At 61.3% G+C, this 15,633-nt stretch overlaps 1 protein-coding gene across 1 annotated transcript; it reads right to left on the reverse strand.

Moving 5' to 3' along the window:
• Positions 1–5,791: 5,791 nt before the first annotated feature.
• Positions 5,792–15,400, reverse strand: CALY (calcyon neuron specific vesicular protein). The gene is made up of 5 exons (XM_040254742.1): positions 15,177–15,400; positions 8,174–8,316; positions 7,706–7,819; positions 6,945–7,058; positions 5,792–6,148 (listed from the first exon to the last, which is right to left on the reverse strand). Exons 2-5 carry the CDS (start codon positions 8,294–8,296, stop codon positions 5,822–5,824), a joined length of 678 nt encoding a protein of 225 aa, XP_040110676.1. The 5' UTR covers positions 8,297–8,316; positions 15,177–15,400; the 3' UTR covers positions 5,792–5,821.
• Between the last annotated feature and the right edge of the window lie 233 nt (positions 15,401–15,633).

A 15,633-nucleotide genomic window follows, 5' to 3' on the forward strand; every position in this document is an offset into this window, starting at 1 on the left:
ACAGCCGGCCACCCCTGGGGGTTCCTGCGGCCTCGGCTGCCCTGAGCCCTGCGGGTGCACACAGGCCACTCCCCACGGTCCACTGTGCGCCCGGCCTGGTCAGACCAAGCTGACTGCAGACTCCCCTCCAGCTGCCCCAGCTTCTCCAGTGAGGACCTGGGTCCGGTAGAGGGCGTTTCTGGGGCCACCGCGCCCCCTCTGGAGTGGAGGCATCCGCAGAGGACTGGCGTCTCCCAGCGCACTGCCCCTGGAAGTGGGCTTCCCTTCCGCAGACTCAGTTACTCTTCGGGAGAGCGGCCTGGGCGTGGGGATGGCAGGGCGGCACCTGAGGGCTTTGGCTGAACTGCGAGGCGCCATCCCTCTGTGCGCAGCTGGGGAGCAGGACTCCGGCCGGGGCCCCCGAGGTCCCTACCCACCAGGGCAGGACCGTGGAAGTGGGCAGTGGACCTCGGTGTCTGCCCTGGCCTCAGTTTACCGATCTGCAGGTGAGCAGCGGGCATCCATGCCCAGTGCTGGCAAATGCTCCTGCCCTCCTCTCGGAGCCTGCAGTCCATGGCCGGGTGCGGTGCTGGCAAGGGCTCGGCTAAGCCCCTCAAGGTATCGCGGCTCTGCAGCCACTCTCACTGGGCCGCTTTGCAGTCTGTCAAGCGCAGCCCGGGACGGCAGCCCCAGAGTCTCAGGCAAATGCAGCCCCTCAAGGGGCCTGCCCAGCCGCCCTGAGCCACAGTGCCCTCCCTCCCAGGCCTGCCAGCACCCCTTAGAGGAGGCCTCCAGAGTGGACCTGGCCCCACCAAACCCAGCCCAGCCCAGGGACCCCGATGCACTCCCCCTACCCCCGCTCAAGCCCGAGCTCCGGTCCCATCTGCCCACCCTGTGGGCACACACCTCCCTGTCTGCAGGCTGGCTCCGTGCTTCCCAGGTCACCTCAGTCCCGGAGCTGGTGTGGCACAGGAGGGTCCCCCGGAGGAGACTGGCCAGTGTGCGAGGGCCCCAGAGAGGAGGCTCTGGGCCAGGGGCAGTGTGAGCAAAGGCACCGGGCAGGGGGACCCTGACCTCGGGGGCCCCGCGGCGGGCTCCGCCTCAGCCTCTCCCTGGTCCGTGGGACCTGGGGCCCCTGCACGGGCTGATGGGGGAGCAGCGTGGCCAGGATGCGGCGACGGATGCTACCCAGACGGATGCTTACTCACGTCCCGTAAGCCCCACGCTCGCTGAATGGCCTTGGTGCCGGAACATTCCGGGGGACATGGATCCCCCCACCTCTGAGGGTCCCAACACCTGGCCTCTCAGACGCCCAAGGCAAGGTCGCCTTTGGGCCTCACGTGGAGAAGGAACCTCAAGGGGCAGTGCGGACTCCTGCTGCCTTCCAAGGACGCCCCCCCCCCCACCGACTCCACTGGGTCCTCTGTCCCTGGCAAAGTCTCAGCACGTGTCCACCACACCAACTCCAGGCCAGAGCTGACTTCCAGATTACAAGGTGGCACCACAGTCCACACTGGCTGCGCCTGACCCGCCCGAGGGTCCACTCAGTGCCCAGGCTGTCTGTGCCAGAGAGCATGAGCCCCGGGTGTAGAGCCGGGCAAACGGTTGCCCTTTCATGCCAGACTCCTGGTGGCAGCACTGGGGGCGGGGCCCAAGGCCCCGCTGTGGGCACACACGCACACGTATGTATGTGCACCCACAGGTATGCGTGCCCGGGGCCCTGAGGCTCCTGATGGCAGCAGCATTCCTGCCCTATAGTGCCAAGCCGTGGCAGACAGGCAAAAAGAAGGGCAGTCTGTCACTTCAAAAGGCTGAGATTTTTCATCATGAGTTAGCACATTTGTGCAACAAGAAAGGGAAAACATTAAAATGAGCCGTTCCACGGAACGGTCTCTCACAGGGCGTGTGGGAAATCACAGCCACCTGTGGACCGTGTCTGGGGGCAGGCAGGCCCTGCTGTAGCAGCCCTGGGGGCTCTATGGGGCTCATGGGGCTTGGCTCCCCCTTTCCTGTGCAGACCCCGCCGTCGGGGCAGGGCAGCATCAAGGGCGGGGGTGCTAGGCCTGGAGCAGTGGTCCCTCGAGAGGGCCCCCGGTTTCCAAGGTTTTGAGGGCCCCCAGGATGGTCGACCTCCAACACAGCCCCCCACTCCAGGGCTGCATGACCCAGGCCTGCTGCTCCAGGATACCAGGACCCCCACCCACCTTTCCGCAGCCTGGATCCAGGGCTGCCCAGGGTCACACTGCCGGCTCTGGCCTCTCAGCCTCACCACCAGCACCAGTGGCTAGAGGCTGGGGGGCACCCGGGAGTGGGGTCTTCACGGTGGAAGCAGGAGGAGAGGACCCTCAGTGCCCAGGACAGCACCCCGACCCCCACTCTGGGCAGGTGAGGGATCTTTGTGGGCAGATGCCCTGGGAAGCGCTTCCGCTGGGCCTGGGGCTAGCTCTCAGTGAGGTGACAGGCAGGGGGTCACTGAGGCTTTGCCCAGTGCTGGGAGCCCCTCACAAGGCTGCTGGTCACCAGTCCAGCGTGCCACCTGCTGGGGTGCCCCCCGCGGACTCTGCAGAGGCCCCCACTTTGGCCCCGAGGTTTCCCAGGAGACAAAAGAGGAAGGCAGCCACATCCCGTGACCCCCTTATCCCAGCTCAGGCCTGGACTCAGCAGGCGTGACCTGGGACTCAGTGATCAGCTCCCCAGGCCCCATAGGACCCTCCAGGGCCTTCTAGGACCCCCGATGTTCCCTAAGGTTCTCTAGGCCCCTCCACTGACCCTCCACCTGGCTGAACTCTGCCCTGTGGGTCAGGTGAGCCTTACCAGGGATGGTTGGGATGAACCAGAGCTGTCCTTGCCATAATCTTCACCCAAGGGGACAGGGAGGTGGGATGCAGCCTGAGGTCAGCAGAGGGCTGTCCTGCACCTGCTCTGGGTGTCCTGGGCACTGTGTTGAGGCCATGAACTGGGGTCCTCTCCCCAGAGGCCCATTCCAGGGAGGAGACTTGGGTGGGGCCTGGAGGCATCAGGCGAAGCTGGGGCAGAGGGCAGGTCCCAACTGCCTTTCTAGACGATCCCTATGGGTGTTAGGGTCCAGCCGTAGCTGAGAGACATCTTGGCCAAGAAGACAGCTGGGTTGGCTGGCGCTGCGGGGGCCCACACAGGTGACTGGGCTGCTGTGAGGACAAGCAGCAGCGGGGGTGGGGAGTCCCCTGCAGGATGCCCTTGGCTGGGGCGGGGTGCAAAAGGCACCCTGGAGCTGGGAGCTGGCAGGGTGACCCTAGGGGCTTGGGAAGCCTGGCTCCAGAGCGAGTGGCCCACGTGCCCGGGCGGACCCTGCTCCAGCACCCCAACTTGGGGGGCTTGCCCGGGTCCTAGTTTTACAGACAAGAAGACTGAGTTTCAGGGTGCTGGCCCCAGAGACTGCGCAGCTCCACACCACTATGGCAGGGCTGCAGTCAACTCCTGCTGGCCCAGGTCCCTGCCACGTGGTCCTGGCTGCGGGCCGAGTGGCAGGAAACCCGAGGGGGGATATCCCACCTGCGGATGTGGCCACCGGCCGGCAGTTTTGGGAGGCCCGTTCCGAAGGGAGTCCCTGTCCAACACCCGAGGCCACTGACCCTCTGCCAACCCCTACCCTCTGCCCCAGCTGGGGAAGGAGGATGTGTGTGCGTGTGTGTGCGTGGAGGGAGCTGCATTCTTGACGCCTGGGAGGGAGGTGGGAGTGTGTGTGCACACTGTTGGCATGTGAGCGTGTGCCTGTGTACATGCGACTGTGTACCCTTGGGCTCTGCATCCAAGGAGTCAACCAATTCCCCATCAGAAATGCTCAAAAACAAAACCAAAAACCACAAATTCCAGAACGTTCCAAAGAGCAAAACTTGAATTTGTCAAGCTGGCAACTATCTACATAGTATTCACATGGTATTAGGTATTATAAGGAATCTAGAGATGATTTAAGGTAAGCAGGGGGATGTGTGTAGGTTACATGCCAATATTACACCATTTTCTATAAAAAGGACTTGAGCATCCCTGAATTTTGCTGCTCACAGTCTTCACTATCTGTGAGGGGTCCTGGAACCAATCCCTGAAGTACCAAGGGACGACTGTGTGTGTGCATGTGAGTGCGAGCACACGTGTGCAGACGGGACCCTGGAAGGGTCACTCCCACATCGTAGCGCAGGGGGGCAGGGGGAGGCGGGGAGGAGGGGAGAGTCCTACTGCAGAGTCTGCCGCTGGACCTTCTGCAGGGGGCCTGGCAGGCCACCCGGAGCCGGGTCCCGGCCCACGCCCGGACGCTGGCCGGAACCCACAGCCCTCTTGGTCTGAGTCCATCCCGGAAGCATGTCCTGGAGCCAGCAGGGTGCTGCCTGCCCCCTCGGGTGAGCCCGGTGGGCTGAGGGAGCCCGCAGGATGTGCAGGGAGGGTGGGGCCCTATCGTGTGTCTCTCTCAGCTTAGGTGCACCCAAGGGGCTGAGGGAAGCATCAGTTCATGATGTTTGCTGCTGAAAACCCAGGAAGGCCTGAAGAGGATGAACAGCGCCGGTGAACTGTTTTAATTTGAAATGATTTAAATTTCATCTCAACACCCTTGGGTTTTAATTCTAGGAGGTGAGGGAATTTCAGTTTAAGATCTGACTCTGACCTTGTGGTGTTAGGCGGTGTCCTGAAGAGCAGGCTGTTAAAACGTTCCGAAGATTCCTGGGGTTTGAAATCCTTAGGAAATCTAAATAATGAAGTTTGTCTCTTTGGGGAGATGTCTTAAAAAGTTCAGAGGGATTAAATAAGCTAAATGGATAAGACCATAAGGAAGGCTGAACGCCAAAGAATTGATGCTCTTGAACTGTGGTGTTGGAGAAGACTCTTGAGTCCCTTGGACTGCAAGGAGATCCAACCAGTCTATTCTACAGGAAATCAGTCCTGAATGTTCACTGGAAGGACTGATGTTGAAGCTGAAACTCCAAAACTTTGGCTTCCTGATTCGAACGAAGAGCCAACTCATTGGAAAAAGACCCTGATGCTGGGAAAGACTGAAGGCAGGAGGAGAAGGGGAAGACAGAAGATGAGACGGTTGGATGTCATTACCGACTCAATGGACATGAATCTGAGCCAGCTCTAGGAGATGGTGATGGACAGGGAAGCCTGCCGGGCTGCAGTTCTCGGACACGACTTAGCGACTGAATAGACAATGATACACTAAGGACTAAGTGAGGGCATATACGGAGGTTACTCGATTAATAAATGTTTTTAAAGCTTTTTTTCTAAAGAAAAGCCGGGGTAAAGGGGACACGAGGCAGGAGGGCGCCCAAACGGGGTGCAGGGCACGAAGCGGGAGCGCGCCCGAATCGGGGGCGGGGGGCGGGGGGCGGCAGGAAGAAGGCCGAGGACGGAGGATGCTCAGGGGAAACCAGGTGGAATCTTTACTCAGAGAAAAGCGACAGAGCTAGCGGCCCACGCGGGGCAGGAGGGGCGGCGGGCCTGGGAGCAGGGGCGCGACCACAGCGACCACAGCGGGGGCGGCTTCGGGCGAGGGCGGCCACAGGCGCTGCGGAGACAGAGCGAGGAGCGGTGAGGGCGCGCGGGGTAGGGCGGGCGCAAGAGCAGCCCACCGCCCGGCTCCGCCCGCCCGCCTCCGGGTCCCCTGACGCTGCGCCCCGCCCCGCCCCTCCCCCGCCCCCGTGCCCCCTCCCCGCCCGCGCCCCGTCCCTGCCCCCGGCGCCAGCCCGGCACGCGGGTCTCCAGGGCGGAGCGCACTCCCGGGTAAGCCTCTAGCAGACTGGGCCGGCGTACCCCGGGGCCCCGGTCCCCATCCGGGGCACACCTACGCGGAGCGGCTGCGACTCAGAGACCCTCACTGGGGGGCTGGGGGCGGCGTGCTCCCCGCCACCTTCTGCGCCGCCTCCTTCTCTCCCTGCAGCGAGGCGTCCCCGGGGGGCTTCCCGGTGGGCTTCCTGGAGGGCTCGGTGACCGCCGCCGCGGCCGCCGCGCGGGCTTGCGCCCTGGACGCCTTCCTGGGCCCCTCCTTGAAGGCGTGGTAGCTCGCGGACAGCCAGGGGGTCTCCGTGCCGTGCTTGCGGCCCACCGGGTAGGCGCCGATGGCCGCTAGGAGGCTGCGGTGGTGCTCAGGGTCCAGCTCGGTGTAGTACATCTCCAGGGTCAGCGGGGTGCAGATCTTGTGCTGTGGGAAGGGCGGGTCAGGGGCGCGAGCGGGGCGCCGTGGCGGGCGGGGGCCGGTGGGAAGCGCCGCGCCCCTGGGCTCGGGAGGCCAGGTCGGCCGGGGTGCGGGGGGCATGTTCCAGGGCCACCCGCGGGTGGGCGGTCACCTTCTGCTTTTGAGCAGTTCGATAATACTGGAGGCAGGGCCCCTAAATGCATTTATTTCTGCCGTAACTTCAAGTCACCAAGGGGCGGCCTTCGATTTAGAACTGAAGGCGCCACCGAGAGCCAGCCCCACACAGAAGGCCCCAGGGTGTCCCAGCGAGTGCGGGGCGTTAGCTGCCTGGTGAACCCGTGGACGTATAGCGAGGATTGGTGGCCACTGTGGGGTGCGTTTTCATCGTGGAAACCACGAGGAAAGGAGAAGGATTTAACTACTGAAAACTTAAGAGTCTCAGAAAAAAATACACTGAAAAAAATCATTTCCTTGGGAGGAAAGCTGAGAGAGGAAGAGGAGGAAGGGGAGCCCCTTGCCAAGCGCAGGGAAAACGCTCACTACCACCACCTCCTTCCTTAGGTTTCGCTGTTTAGATTACAGGGAGAGAAAACTTGCTAAAACACCTTTTCTTTGAATTTTTCTAAAGGTAAAACTTGACTGTTCCTGGGCGGTGATGTTCCCACAGAGCTAGGAACACCCATTGCCCTCTTGTTGGCAGTGGTGGGGAGGCCAGTCCTTCCCCTGGACTCCCCACGGGACCCTCCCTGGCACGGGGCTCCATGGCCCTTCCCTGGCCCAGTGCCCAGCACGCCGGACTTACCCGAAGAAGGAAGCCGTCCGGGCAGCTGAACTGGTCGTACCAGATGGCCTTATACATAATCAGGAGGCAGCCCATGAGCGCCATGGTGAAGGCGATCATCCGGCCCGTGGGCATCTGGGGGTGGGCAGGTGGGAGGGAGAGGGGAGGGTGAGGCTGGGCTGGGGGCGGGGGGCGGGCAGTGGCCTCTCAGAGAGGAGGGTGGGGAGGGGCAGATCTCACTGCAACCTGAGAGGCTCCAGAGATCACTCATCAGGCTGAGCGGACTCCAGGAGAGGGTGGAGGACAGAGGAGCCAGGCGGGCTCCAGTCCTTGGGGGCGCCGAGTCAGACACGACTCAGTGACCGAACAACAGATTATAAAAGCTGTCAGTAATAAAGAGCTAGAAATGGAAGGGAAAACACATTTGCCAAATACACAGCAGGAAAAGTAAGTCACGGAGGAAGAGACACAGATGACCCAGGAGGGATGGTCCAGGGCGGGAGCAGGCGGCACGTCTCAGGGCAGGAGCTCCGCTGAGGGCCGTGGCTCCCCCCGGCTTTACGGCAGCGGCCTCCCCGGCAGGAACCTGGTGCTGCCCAGAACTGACCCCACCTCTGATGGGGTGGCTTCCCGTCCAACTCCTGAGAGCAGGACGCTAACCAAGGAGCCCCATCCCACCCACCCAGCCCTGAGTCTGGGTGCCCACAGCTGGCAGTGCCTGTCCACGCCACCCCCCCCCCCCCCCCCCCGCCCTGACCCCCAGGGACAGGCCGGGCATTTACCCTGCTGCGCATGTCCTCCGGGCCCCCGCTCAGCTTCTGGCCCTCCAGGTCGGAGAACTTTGTCGACGGGTCCCCGGAGGACAGCTGGTATTCCGTCTGCGTCTTAATGACCACCTGTGGGAAGGGACGATGCAGGGGGCCCTGAACTAGGAGGGCCGAGAGGGAGGGGTCAGAGGTCAGGGGGCCTGCAGTGTGGGTGCCAGTGGCGGGGCTCTGGTGGCCACCAGCTGAGGCCAAAGAGATGCTGGAAGTCTGCTGGGGCTGAGGCAGCCCAGGATCTGGCCAGACCATGGAAAGAGCCCCTCCGAGGAAAGGGTGGTTCTGGGTGCTGGGGGAGCTGACCGGGTCACATGGCAGGCTCAGCCTGGCCCCTCCTCTTCTGGGTGCACTGTCTTGGAGGAGGCCATACGTAAAGCTGCCTGGCCCACCGTCCTCTGTTTCAAGGGCAGGCTGGGAAGGGCCCCTCACCTGGTCAGCGAACGACGGCTGGAGCTGGCTGACGTCCAGGGGGCTGATCAGAGGGACGCTGTCCATGGTACCCCCATCCCCAGAGCCTGTCTTCCCAGAGAAGCTGCAGTTCAGCTTCACCATGGTGGACAGCACTCCTTGTCCTGTCCAGAGGCAGACACAGAGTCACCGGCCACCCAACAGAGGCCCACATCAGCTGGACATTGAGCGGGACCAGGTTAGCCCTGATGCTCCTCACACCAGAGCTGGGACAGGTTGTGGGTGACCAGGCCAACCTCCTCAGGACAAACCGGGTGAGTCCAGCCACAAGACTGTAGTCCCTTCCTGCCCGCCCGACTCCCTCTGAGCCCCACAGCCATGCAGGTGATAACGCCTCTGACTGGTGACTGCCCAGACACACACACCAGTCTTCCGCTGGCCCATGGCTCCAGGAACATTCTAAGAGTGGCAACCAACAGAAAGCAATCCCAGACAGAAGCCCGGTGAGTTGGGTGGCCAGACGTAGCAAATAGTACAGGACACCAGGTTAGATCCGAATTTCAGATAAGCAGCGGATGCTTTTGCTTTTCATAACATATCCATGTAATATGTAGTACGGGACACACTTATACTAAAAAGTTATTCATTGTCTGTCTGAAATTCAGATTTAACTGGGCGTCCTATATTTTATCTGGCGACTCCACTGGAGATGCAGTAAGTAAGGAAGAGCTCCAGAAAGAGGCTGCTGGTGAATAAACCCAAGCTCTGGCTGCATGGAGCATGGGAATCACAGGGCACACGGGAGTGGGCCATCCGGGGGGCTGGGACTCCCGAAAGGAGCAGGAGTGGCAGGCGGAGAGGACGGGAGGGCAAAGCTCCCCTGGGGAGGGCAAGACAGCTCCACCTCTGGGCTGACCGCTGAGGAAAGGAACCCAAGAAATGACTGCCGACCGAAAAAAGAGAAACACAGAACATGCTGGGTCAATCAGAGAAGAAAGAAACGGTCCCATGTCCGTCAGAAATTAGGTCTGCTGCTAAAATCTTCTGACAACTCCAGGCCCAAGGAGCATCACCCCTGAATTCTTCCAATCACTTAAGGAGGAAACAATGCAAATTTCATATGAAACTCATCCAGAGGAAACAAGGGCACCTACCCCAGCTTGTGAGGCCAACAGCCTTGATCTCAGCGTTTGGCAAGGACGTGAGAGAGAGGCTGAAGGCTGTGCCACCGACCAACGCCGGTGACAAGGTCCCAGATAAAAGGCAAGCACAGGGGATCGAGCAGACAGACAAAGGCTGGGTATAGTTTGGAATTTAGCATCTGAAAAGCAATCAATAGTTTTACCACATGAACAGAATAAAAAAGAAGATTCATCTGGTCAATTTCAATAGTAGCTGAAAACGTATTTGATAAGATTCAACATTTGTTTACTATTTTAAACACTATTGGAATCCCCTGTGGTCCAGTGGTTAGCGCTTTGTGCTCTCACTGCCGAGGACCTGGGTTCAATCCCTGGTCGGGGAACTAAGATCCCTAAGATCCCACAAGCAGTGTGGAAAAACGTCTATTAGCACTAAGAAAACTTCCTTAATCTGATCAAGATTATCCACAAAAACCCTACAGCACCCCTTACTGAATGTGATCAGAGAAAGCTCTGCTTTTAAAATTGGGTTGTGGACTTCTCTGGACCACTGGTTGGGTCCAGTGGTTAAGAGGCCATGCTTCCATGCAAGAGTTCGATTCCTGGTCAGGAAACTAAGCAGCCAACAAAACAAAACAAAATAAACAAAAACTGGGAGGGAGATACAAGGTCCTTTATTGTCAGTTGTAGGAATCATGCTGGTAGAGACCCTATCCAAACAGTAGAGCAGGACAAAGAAAGAAGAGGCACAAGGCCCGGAGGAGGCCAGGCAATGCTCTCATCAGTCACAGATAGCACCCTGCGTGTGTAGGAAATCCAGAAGACTCTGCAGAAAGTTACATGGATTCAAAGTGAGTTAAGCAGAGTTGAGTTTAAGATATTCAGAAATCAATTCTGTTTTTATGTATCAGTGACAAAAAATCAGAATATGACATGTTGAAAGATTCCATTAAAACAGTATCGGAAATAATGAGATGTTCATGAGTAGGTCTAAGAAGGCATTAGAAGGACCTCCCTGTGGAAAAACAGGAAACCTTCATCAGAACATTATTGACTGGGACCAAATAACTCCTAACTTCCTGAAATGGGAAGGGCATGGTCATGGGTTTTGGAAGGCATTTGTTTACAAATGCCATTTCCCCTCAAAGTGCAGAGACTCGATAAATCGGAATCAAAAGTCCAAGATGAATGTTTTTTTGTGTGTGAATTCAACAGGCTTTGTGATTTTATGCGGAAGGTGGAGGGACAAAGACACTCACGACAGCTTGGGAAAGTCCGAGGGGGTTGGGTCTGCCAGGCGGCCAGCTCATCACACAGCCGTGTGGTGTCGCTGCATAGAAGGCCCGCAGACACACCCCACACACGGGTCAGGAGGCGTCCCTGCAAAGCAAGGGCACAGCCACCTTTCAAAAAACAGCGTCCACGTGGCAAACGGTGGACCCAAGCCCCACCTCACAACCGCAGACAAATCTACGCCAGGTGGACAAGCCAAGGTGGACAAGCATCGTGGAGACAGTTCAGAACACTTGCCTGGCCCTCAGGGAGGGGAAGCCCTTCAGTGTCGTGGATGAGCACTAGCCCCAAAAGGAAGCATCGAGAATAGAGCTACATTAAAACCAAGAGCAGAGGACGAGATGGCTGGATGGCACCACCAACTCAATGGACACGAGACTGAGCAAGCTCCAGCAGTTGCTGATGGACGGGGAGGCCTGGCGTGCTGCTGTCCATGGGGTCGCAAAGAGTCGGACACGACTGAGCGACTGGACTGAACTGATACGTAACTAGGTGAAGGGCAAGGGGGCTCGCCTGGTGACTCAGTGGTAAAGAGCCCGTTTGCGAGGATGCAGGAGACGTGGGTTTGATCCCTGGGTTGGGAAGATGCCCCCAGAGGAGGGCATGGGAACCCACTCCAGTATTCTGGCCTGGAGAACCCCACGGACACAGGAGCCTGGTAGGCTACATCCACAGGGTCTCAAAGAGTTGGAGGCAACTGAAGTGACTGGGCGTGCACGCACGCAAACATCAAGGGCCCACTGTGCCCAGGGAGCTCGACTCGGCCTCGCAATGACCTGTAACGGGAAAGAATCCAGACAAGAACAGACGTATACGTGTACAACTGAACCACTTCGCTGTGCGCCTGAAACTAACACCGTCAATTAACTACACTGAGCTTCTGCCCAAAAGAACACCGCCTTCAAGGGGCAGAGACGGAAACTGGGACTAGGAGCAGATATCTCCAGCTCCTCAAACGGGCAAAGGCTTGTTTGTCCAACGGCAGGATGAGTCCAAGTCCTTACTCTGGGCACATGCGAACGTGAGCTTACTTTGGGAATAGGGTCTCTGCAGATCTAATCAAGTTCAGATGAGCTCATACTGGATTAGGGTGGACCCTGATCCAGTGACTGGTGTCTTTATAAGCAGGGAGAAATCTGGACACAGACACGCAGGGAGGAGGCCATGTGAAGATGGAGGCAGCTACTGGAGGGAGGTGGCCATAAGCCAAGAGATCCCTGGGGCTCCTGGAGGGCTGGATGAGACAGGAGGGGTGGGGGGCGCCTCCCCTGGAGCCTGGGAGGGAGTGCCGCCCTGCCAACACCTTGACGTCCGCCTCCAGAGCTGTGAGTGAGTGCCGGCTGTGGTGATTTGTTACAGCAGCCCAAGGAAGCCAGTAAGCCTCAGACATCTAAAATACAGAGAGCATCTCAACGTGGTCAAGAAACACAGGTAACCCAAGAGAAAAACGACAGAGGAGGATTTCAGAGGGCCCTGAACGCCGAAGTGGTGCTCTGCCTAGGCTGTTGCTCTGCGCCGGCCTCCCTCCTGCGTGCACACCCAGCAGGACACCCCAATTTACCGGACGGCCCCGTAAATAGAGCGCTGTTCCTGCGGTGGAGTGAAGGGAAGGAGCCGTGCAGCCTGCAGGAACAGCCCTGAATCACAAAAGAGCACGAAGCCAAGCACAAGGAAGGTCGGAAAATAAGCAAGCCACCGCCGCGCTCAGGACCGTCGGCGCTCAGGGGCGCGGCCAGCTCCGGGGTCAGCAGAGCCCCAGGGGCCGCTCGGGACGGTGGGCGTTTCCTGTCTCCACCGGGACGCTGGAGGCCTGGGGCTCACTTATGATTATCAGGCTGCACCTTTGTTTCATGTCCTCTTCTGAGTTCGTTATATTTCACAACAGAAAAAGTTAAAAACAAGACCAGGGGACAGCGGGCCGGCCACAGACGTGCCCACCCTGCGCCCTCGTCTAGGACTGGGCCCCCGCCCTCCCGTAAAGGATGGACGGACTGGCTGTCCCCTCCTCACGAGGACACTCTCGGGGTAAAGGGTAGAACCAAGGGCCGCTGTCCACCCTGGACTCTGAATGTGGCTCCCCTCGCCACTGTGCGGGTGCATCCCACAAAGACTGCCCGGCCTCTGGACGCCCACACTCGTGTCCTTCGAGACCCTTCTCGGGTAACGGCACCACCAGTGCCGTGGCTCCTGGGCACAGGCGTCGGCTCTCACTCCGCCGTCCAGGCCTTGCTGTGGGCTCCCGTGCTGGCGGACCGGCGGGAACGAAGAGGTGGAGCCCCTGCTGGCGGCAGAGACAGAGAGACCTGCAGGGTGGCGAGTGGGAGGTGCTGGACAGGGTGGCTCAGGTGGCCACCACGCCTGGGCTGGGAGAGGGGTCGCCCTGCCGTGGACTGCCCAGGCGCCCAAAGAGGAGGGTTTTCTTAGGCCCTTGAAACGGGGCCCTTCCCTGAGCGCCTCGCCCGGGTGGTACAGACCAGCAAAGCGCCCCCACTGCCTCCACCCCAGGCAGGGCGCAGGTGCTCTTCTTGGTGTGCCACGAGGTCTGGCTGGGGCCTGCACGGCACCCGGGCGCCTGCCGCAGGGGGTGGGGCGTGTCCGCCGCTCTCCACCAGGACAGCGCTTATGTGACGTCCACGCTCCAGGAGGCAGAGAGGGCCAAGGAGCACCCGGTGCTACGAGATGAGAAGCCCCGAGAGGGGCGGGGGGACAACCGGGGTGGCGGGGGAGGGAGGTGCGAGGTGAGGACAGGGCGCCCAGGGCTTGAGCGGAGCGTGGCAGGGGTGGGAAGGAGAGCATCCAGGGGGGCCGGACTGCGGGCCTGCACGCAGCAGACGCCCGGCCACTCACACCCAGCCCGCAGTTGAGCGCTGCGCGGAACGGCAGAGGTGCACCCTGATCGCAGGTTGGTGGCCTCGCCCTCTGGGCAGCGGAGGGCCGCGGTCTCCCCCTCGCCCCACCGGAGGCCCCTCCCCCGGGGAGATCCGCCCCTGGGTTCCCTTTCAGCCCCGACTCCTTTGATCAGCGTGACGTCATGTTACATCATCTGGGGTTTCCACGGCAATAGAGACAGGCAGGACACGACACGACACGTCTTCTCGAAGAAAAGAAGCTTTGGGGATCCATGTACCGTCTGCGCCTGGTCCCAGGCAGAATGCTGGCGTAGGGCTGGGCGGCACGTGGGAAGGCCGGGTCCCCATCATTCCTTTCCCAGGCGGAATCACGTGGACCCTCTGGGCCGGCTGGCTGGGCGCGTTCACGCGACAGACAGAGCTCCCGGGGAGCGGGAGGGGTCTTCCCTCCGCTCCCACCCGCCCCTCCCTCCACCTTGCGGCGTCACTGTGCTTTCTGCAGCGGATCAGCCGCTCCCCGCTCTCTGCAGTGCGCGTCTCCCCTGTGAGACGCAGGGAGCGGGCACAGGATGAGCAGAGAGGCCGGGATCGCGCTCCGACGGGTGGGAGGGCACAGACCCGGAGCTGGCAGCCCCCAGGCGGCTCGGCTGCAGGCCGCGTCACAGACTCGCTCACACGCGCCACCCGGAGGCGCGCGCCGGTGCGCACCGCGCGGGCACGAGCGTCCTGTGCGCACGGGGCGCGCGTGTGCCGGCGGGGCGCGGAGTCTGCGCGCTCTGCTGGAAGCCCGCGGAGCCCCCCCCACCCCGCTCGCCGCGGCCCCGGCCCAGGTGCTCTCCCGCCCGCTGGCCTGCAGGCCAGTGGTGAGCTCGGCTGCCCATTCAAGGGCTGGGGTCTGCGGGCGCCAGTCCAGCCCGAGGCCCGGGCGAGGCGGGGCAGGGAGCGGAGCCGGTCTGCACCGGGCTTCGGCGTCCCAAGTAGCCGACACCTGTGGACCCCGAACCTGCGGCAGGTGGTTCAGAGAACTGCCCCTCGGCTTCTTGGCCAGTGCCCGCCTTCCCGCAGCCTGCCTCACCACCGCAACCCCGTGCCGCTGCTGGCGGCTCTCCTCTGTGCCCTGGTGGGTCCGAAGCCCCTCCTGCGCCACCCACCCCAGACCAAGCTGAACGGGCCCTGGAACCGGCGCCCCCTCCGCACTTTCGGACGCCGGCTCCCACTGGCTCTCTCAGACCCGCAGAGGTGGAGCTGGCTGGCGGGGAGGGGGCTGCAGTCACCAAGCGGTGGGGAGAGCTGAGGTCCCAGCGGTCCAGGATGCCCCCCTCTACTGAGGAATCCGGCAGCACGTCGGGTCTGTGCCGGACACCCACGGCCCTTCCGAATGTCCAGGCAGGGACCTGCCTCCCCCCCGGGGGGCTCCCGGATCCTCCCGGAGGCCTGACAACATCCTGCCCTGGGGTCAGCCGGGCCCCTAAGTGGAGGACCCCTGCTTGGCCAGCTGCCAGCGGGTCCGCCGCAGTGCCCCCCCCCCCCGCACATACACCTCGCACACTTGCACATCTGCGCACACGCACCTCGCACATCCATGCACACAGTATACCTGCGACCCCTGCACATACATCGCACTCCCCGCACACACACACACCACGCATACCTGCGCCACGCACTTGCACAGCCCTGCACACACTTGGCTCCACACCCCCACACCCAGACCCTGCTCCACAAGAAACGGAAAAGGCTCACAGGCGTCTCCAAGGGCCAGCTGCGCGGGATGCGGCGGCAGGACAAGGATGCGAAGGAAGGATGCGGTTCCAGACGCTTCTTCGCTGGGGCGGGGCGGGGGCGGGGCCGGGCCCCAGACCGAGGCTGCGGTTGCCCAGGAGACGCAGGCTGGGGGAGGGGGCGCCGCGGTCTGCAGCCGCCGGAACCCGCCCGCGCGTGCCCGTCAGAGCCTGCAGCGCGTCCCCAACCTGTCACAGACACACACCCACATCCAGCCATGCACACACCTCACATATGAATGCATATGCCTCACACACACATCACACACACGCCGTTCACACACATTGCACACACATTTACCTCACATACTCGCTCTCCAGGCAGGGTGGGAGGTGGGGGGAGGGGGTGCATACAGAGACCCTGGCCAGCCTCCCCCACCCCAGGACGTCAGGCACTCAGGCACCGCCTGGTGGCGGGC

This window comes from Oryx dammah, unplaced genomic scaffold (genome assembly GCF_014754425.2).
Source record: "Oryx dammah isolate SB20612 unplaced genomic scaffold, SCBI_Odam_1.1 HiC_scaffold_14, whole genome shotgun sequence".
NCBI classification, from domain to species: domain Eukaryota; kingdom Metazoa; phylum Chordata; class Mammalia; order Artiodactyla; family Bovidae; genus Oryx; species Oryx dammah.

Excerpts from the sequence above, each read along its gene's own strand:
- CALY (XM_040254742.1), bottom strand. The coding sequence starts at position 8,296 with ATGGTGAAGCTGAACTGCAGCTTCTCTGGGAAGACAGGCTCTGGGGAT. Across the intron at positions 7,820-8,173 it reads AGCCGTCGTTCGCTGACCAG|GTGGTCATTAAGACGCAGAC; the intron begins GTGAGGGGCCCT and ends CCCTTCCCACAG. Across the intron at positions 7,059-7,705 it reads CGGAGGACATGCGCAGCAGG|ATGCCCACGGGCCGGATGAT; the intron begins GTAAATGCCCGG and ends GCCCACCCCCAG.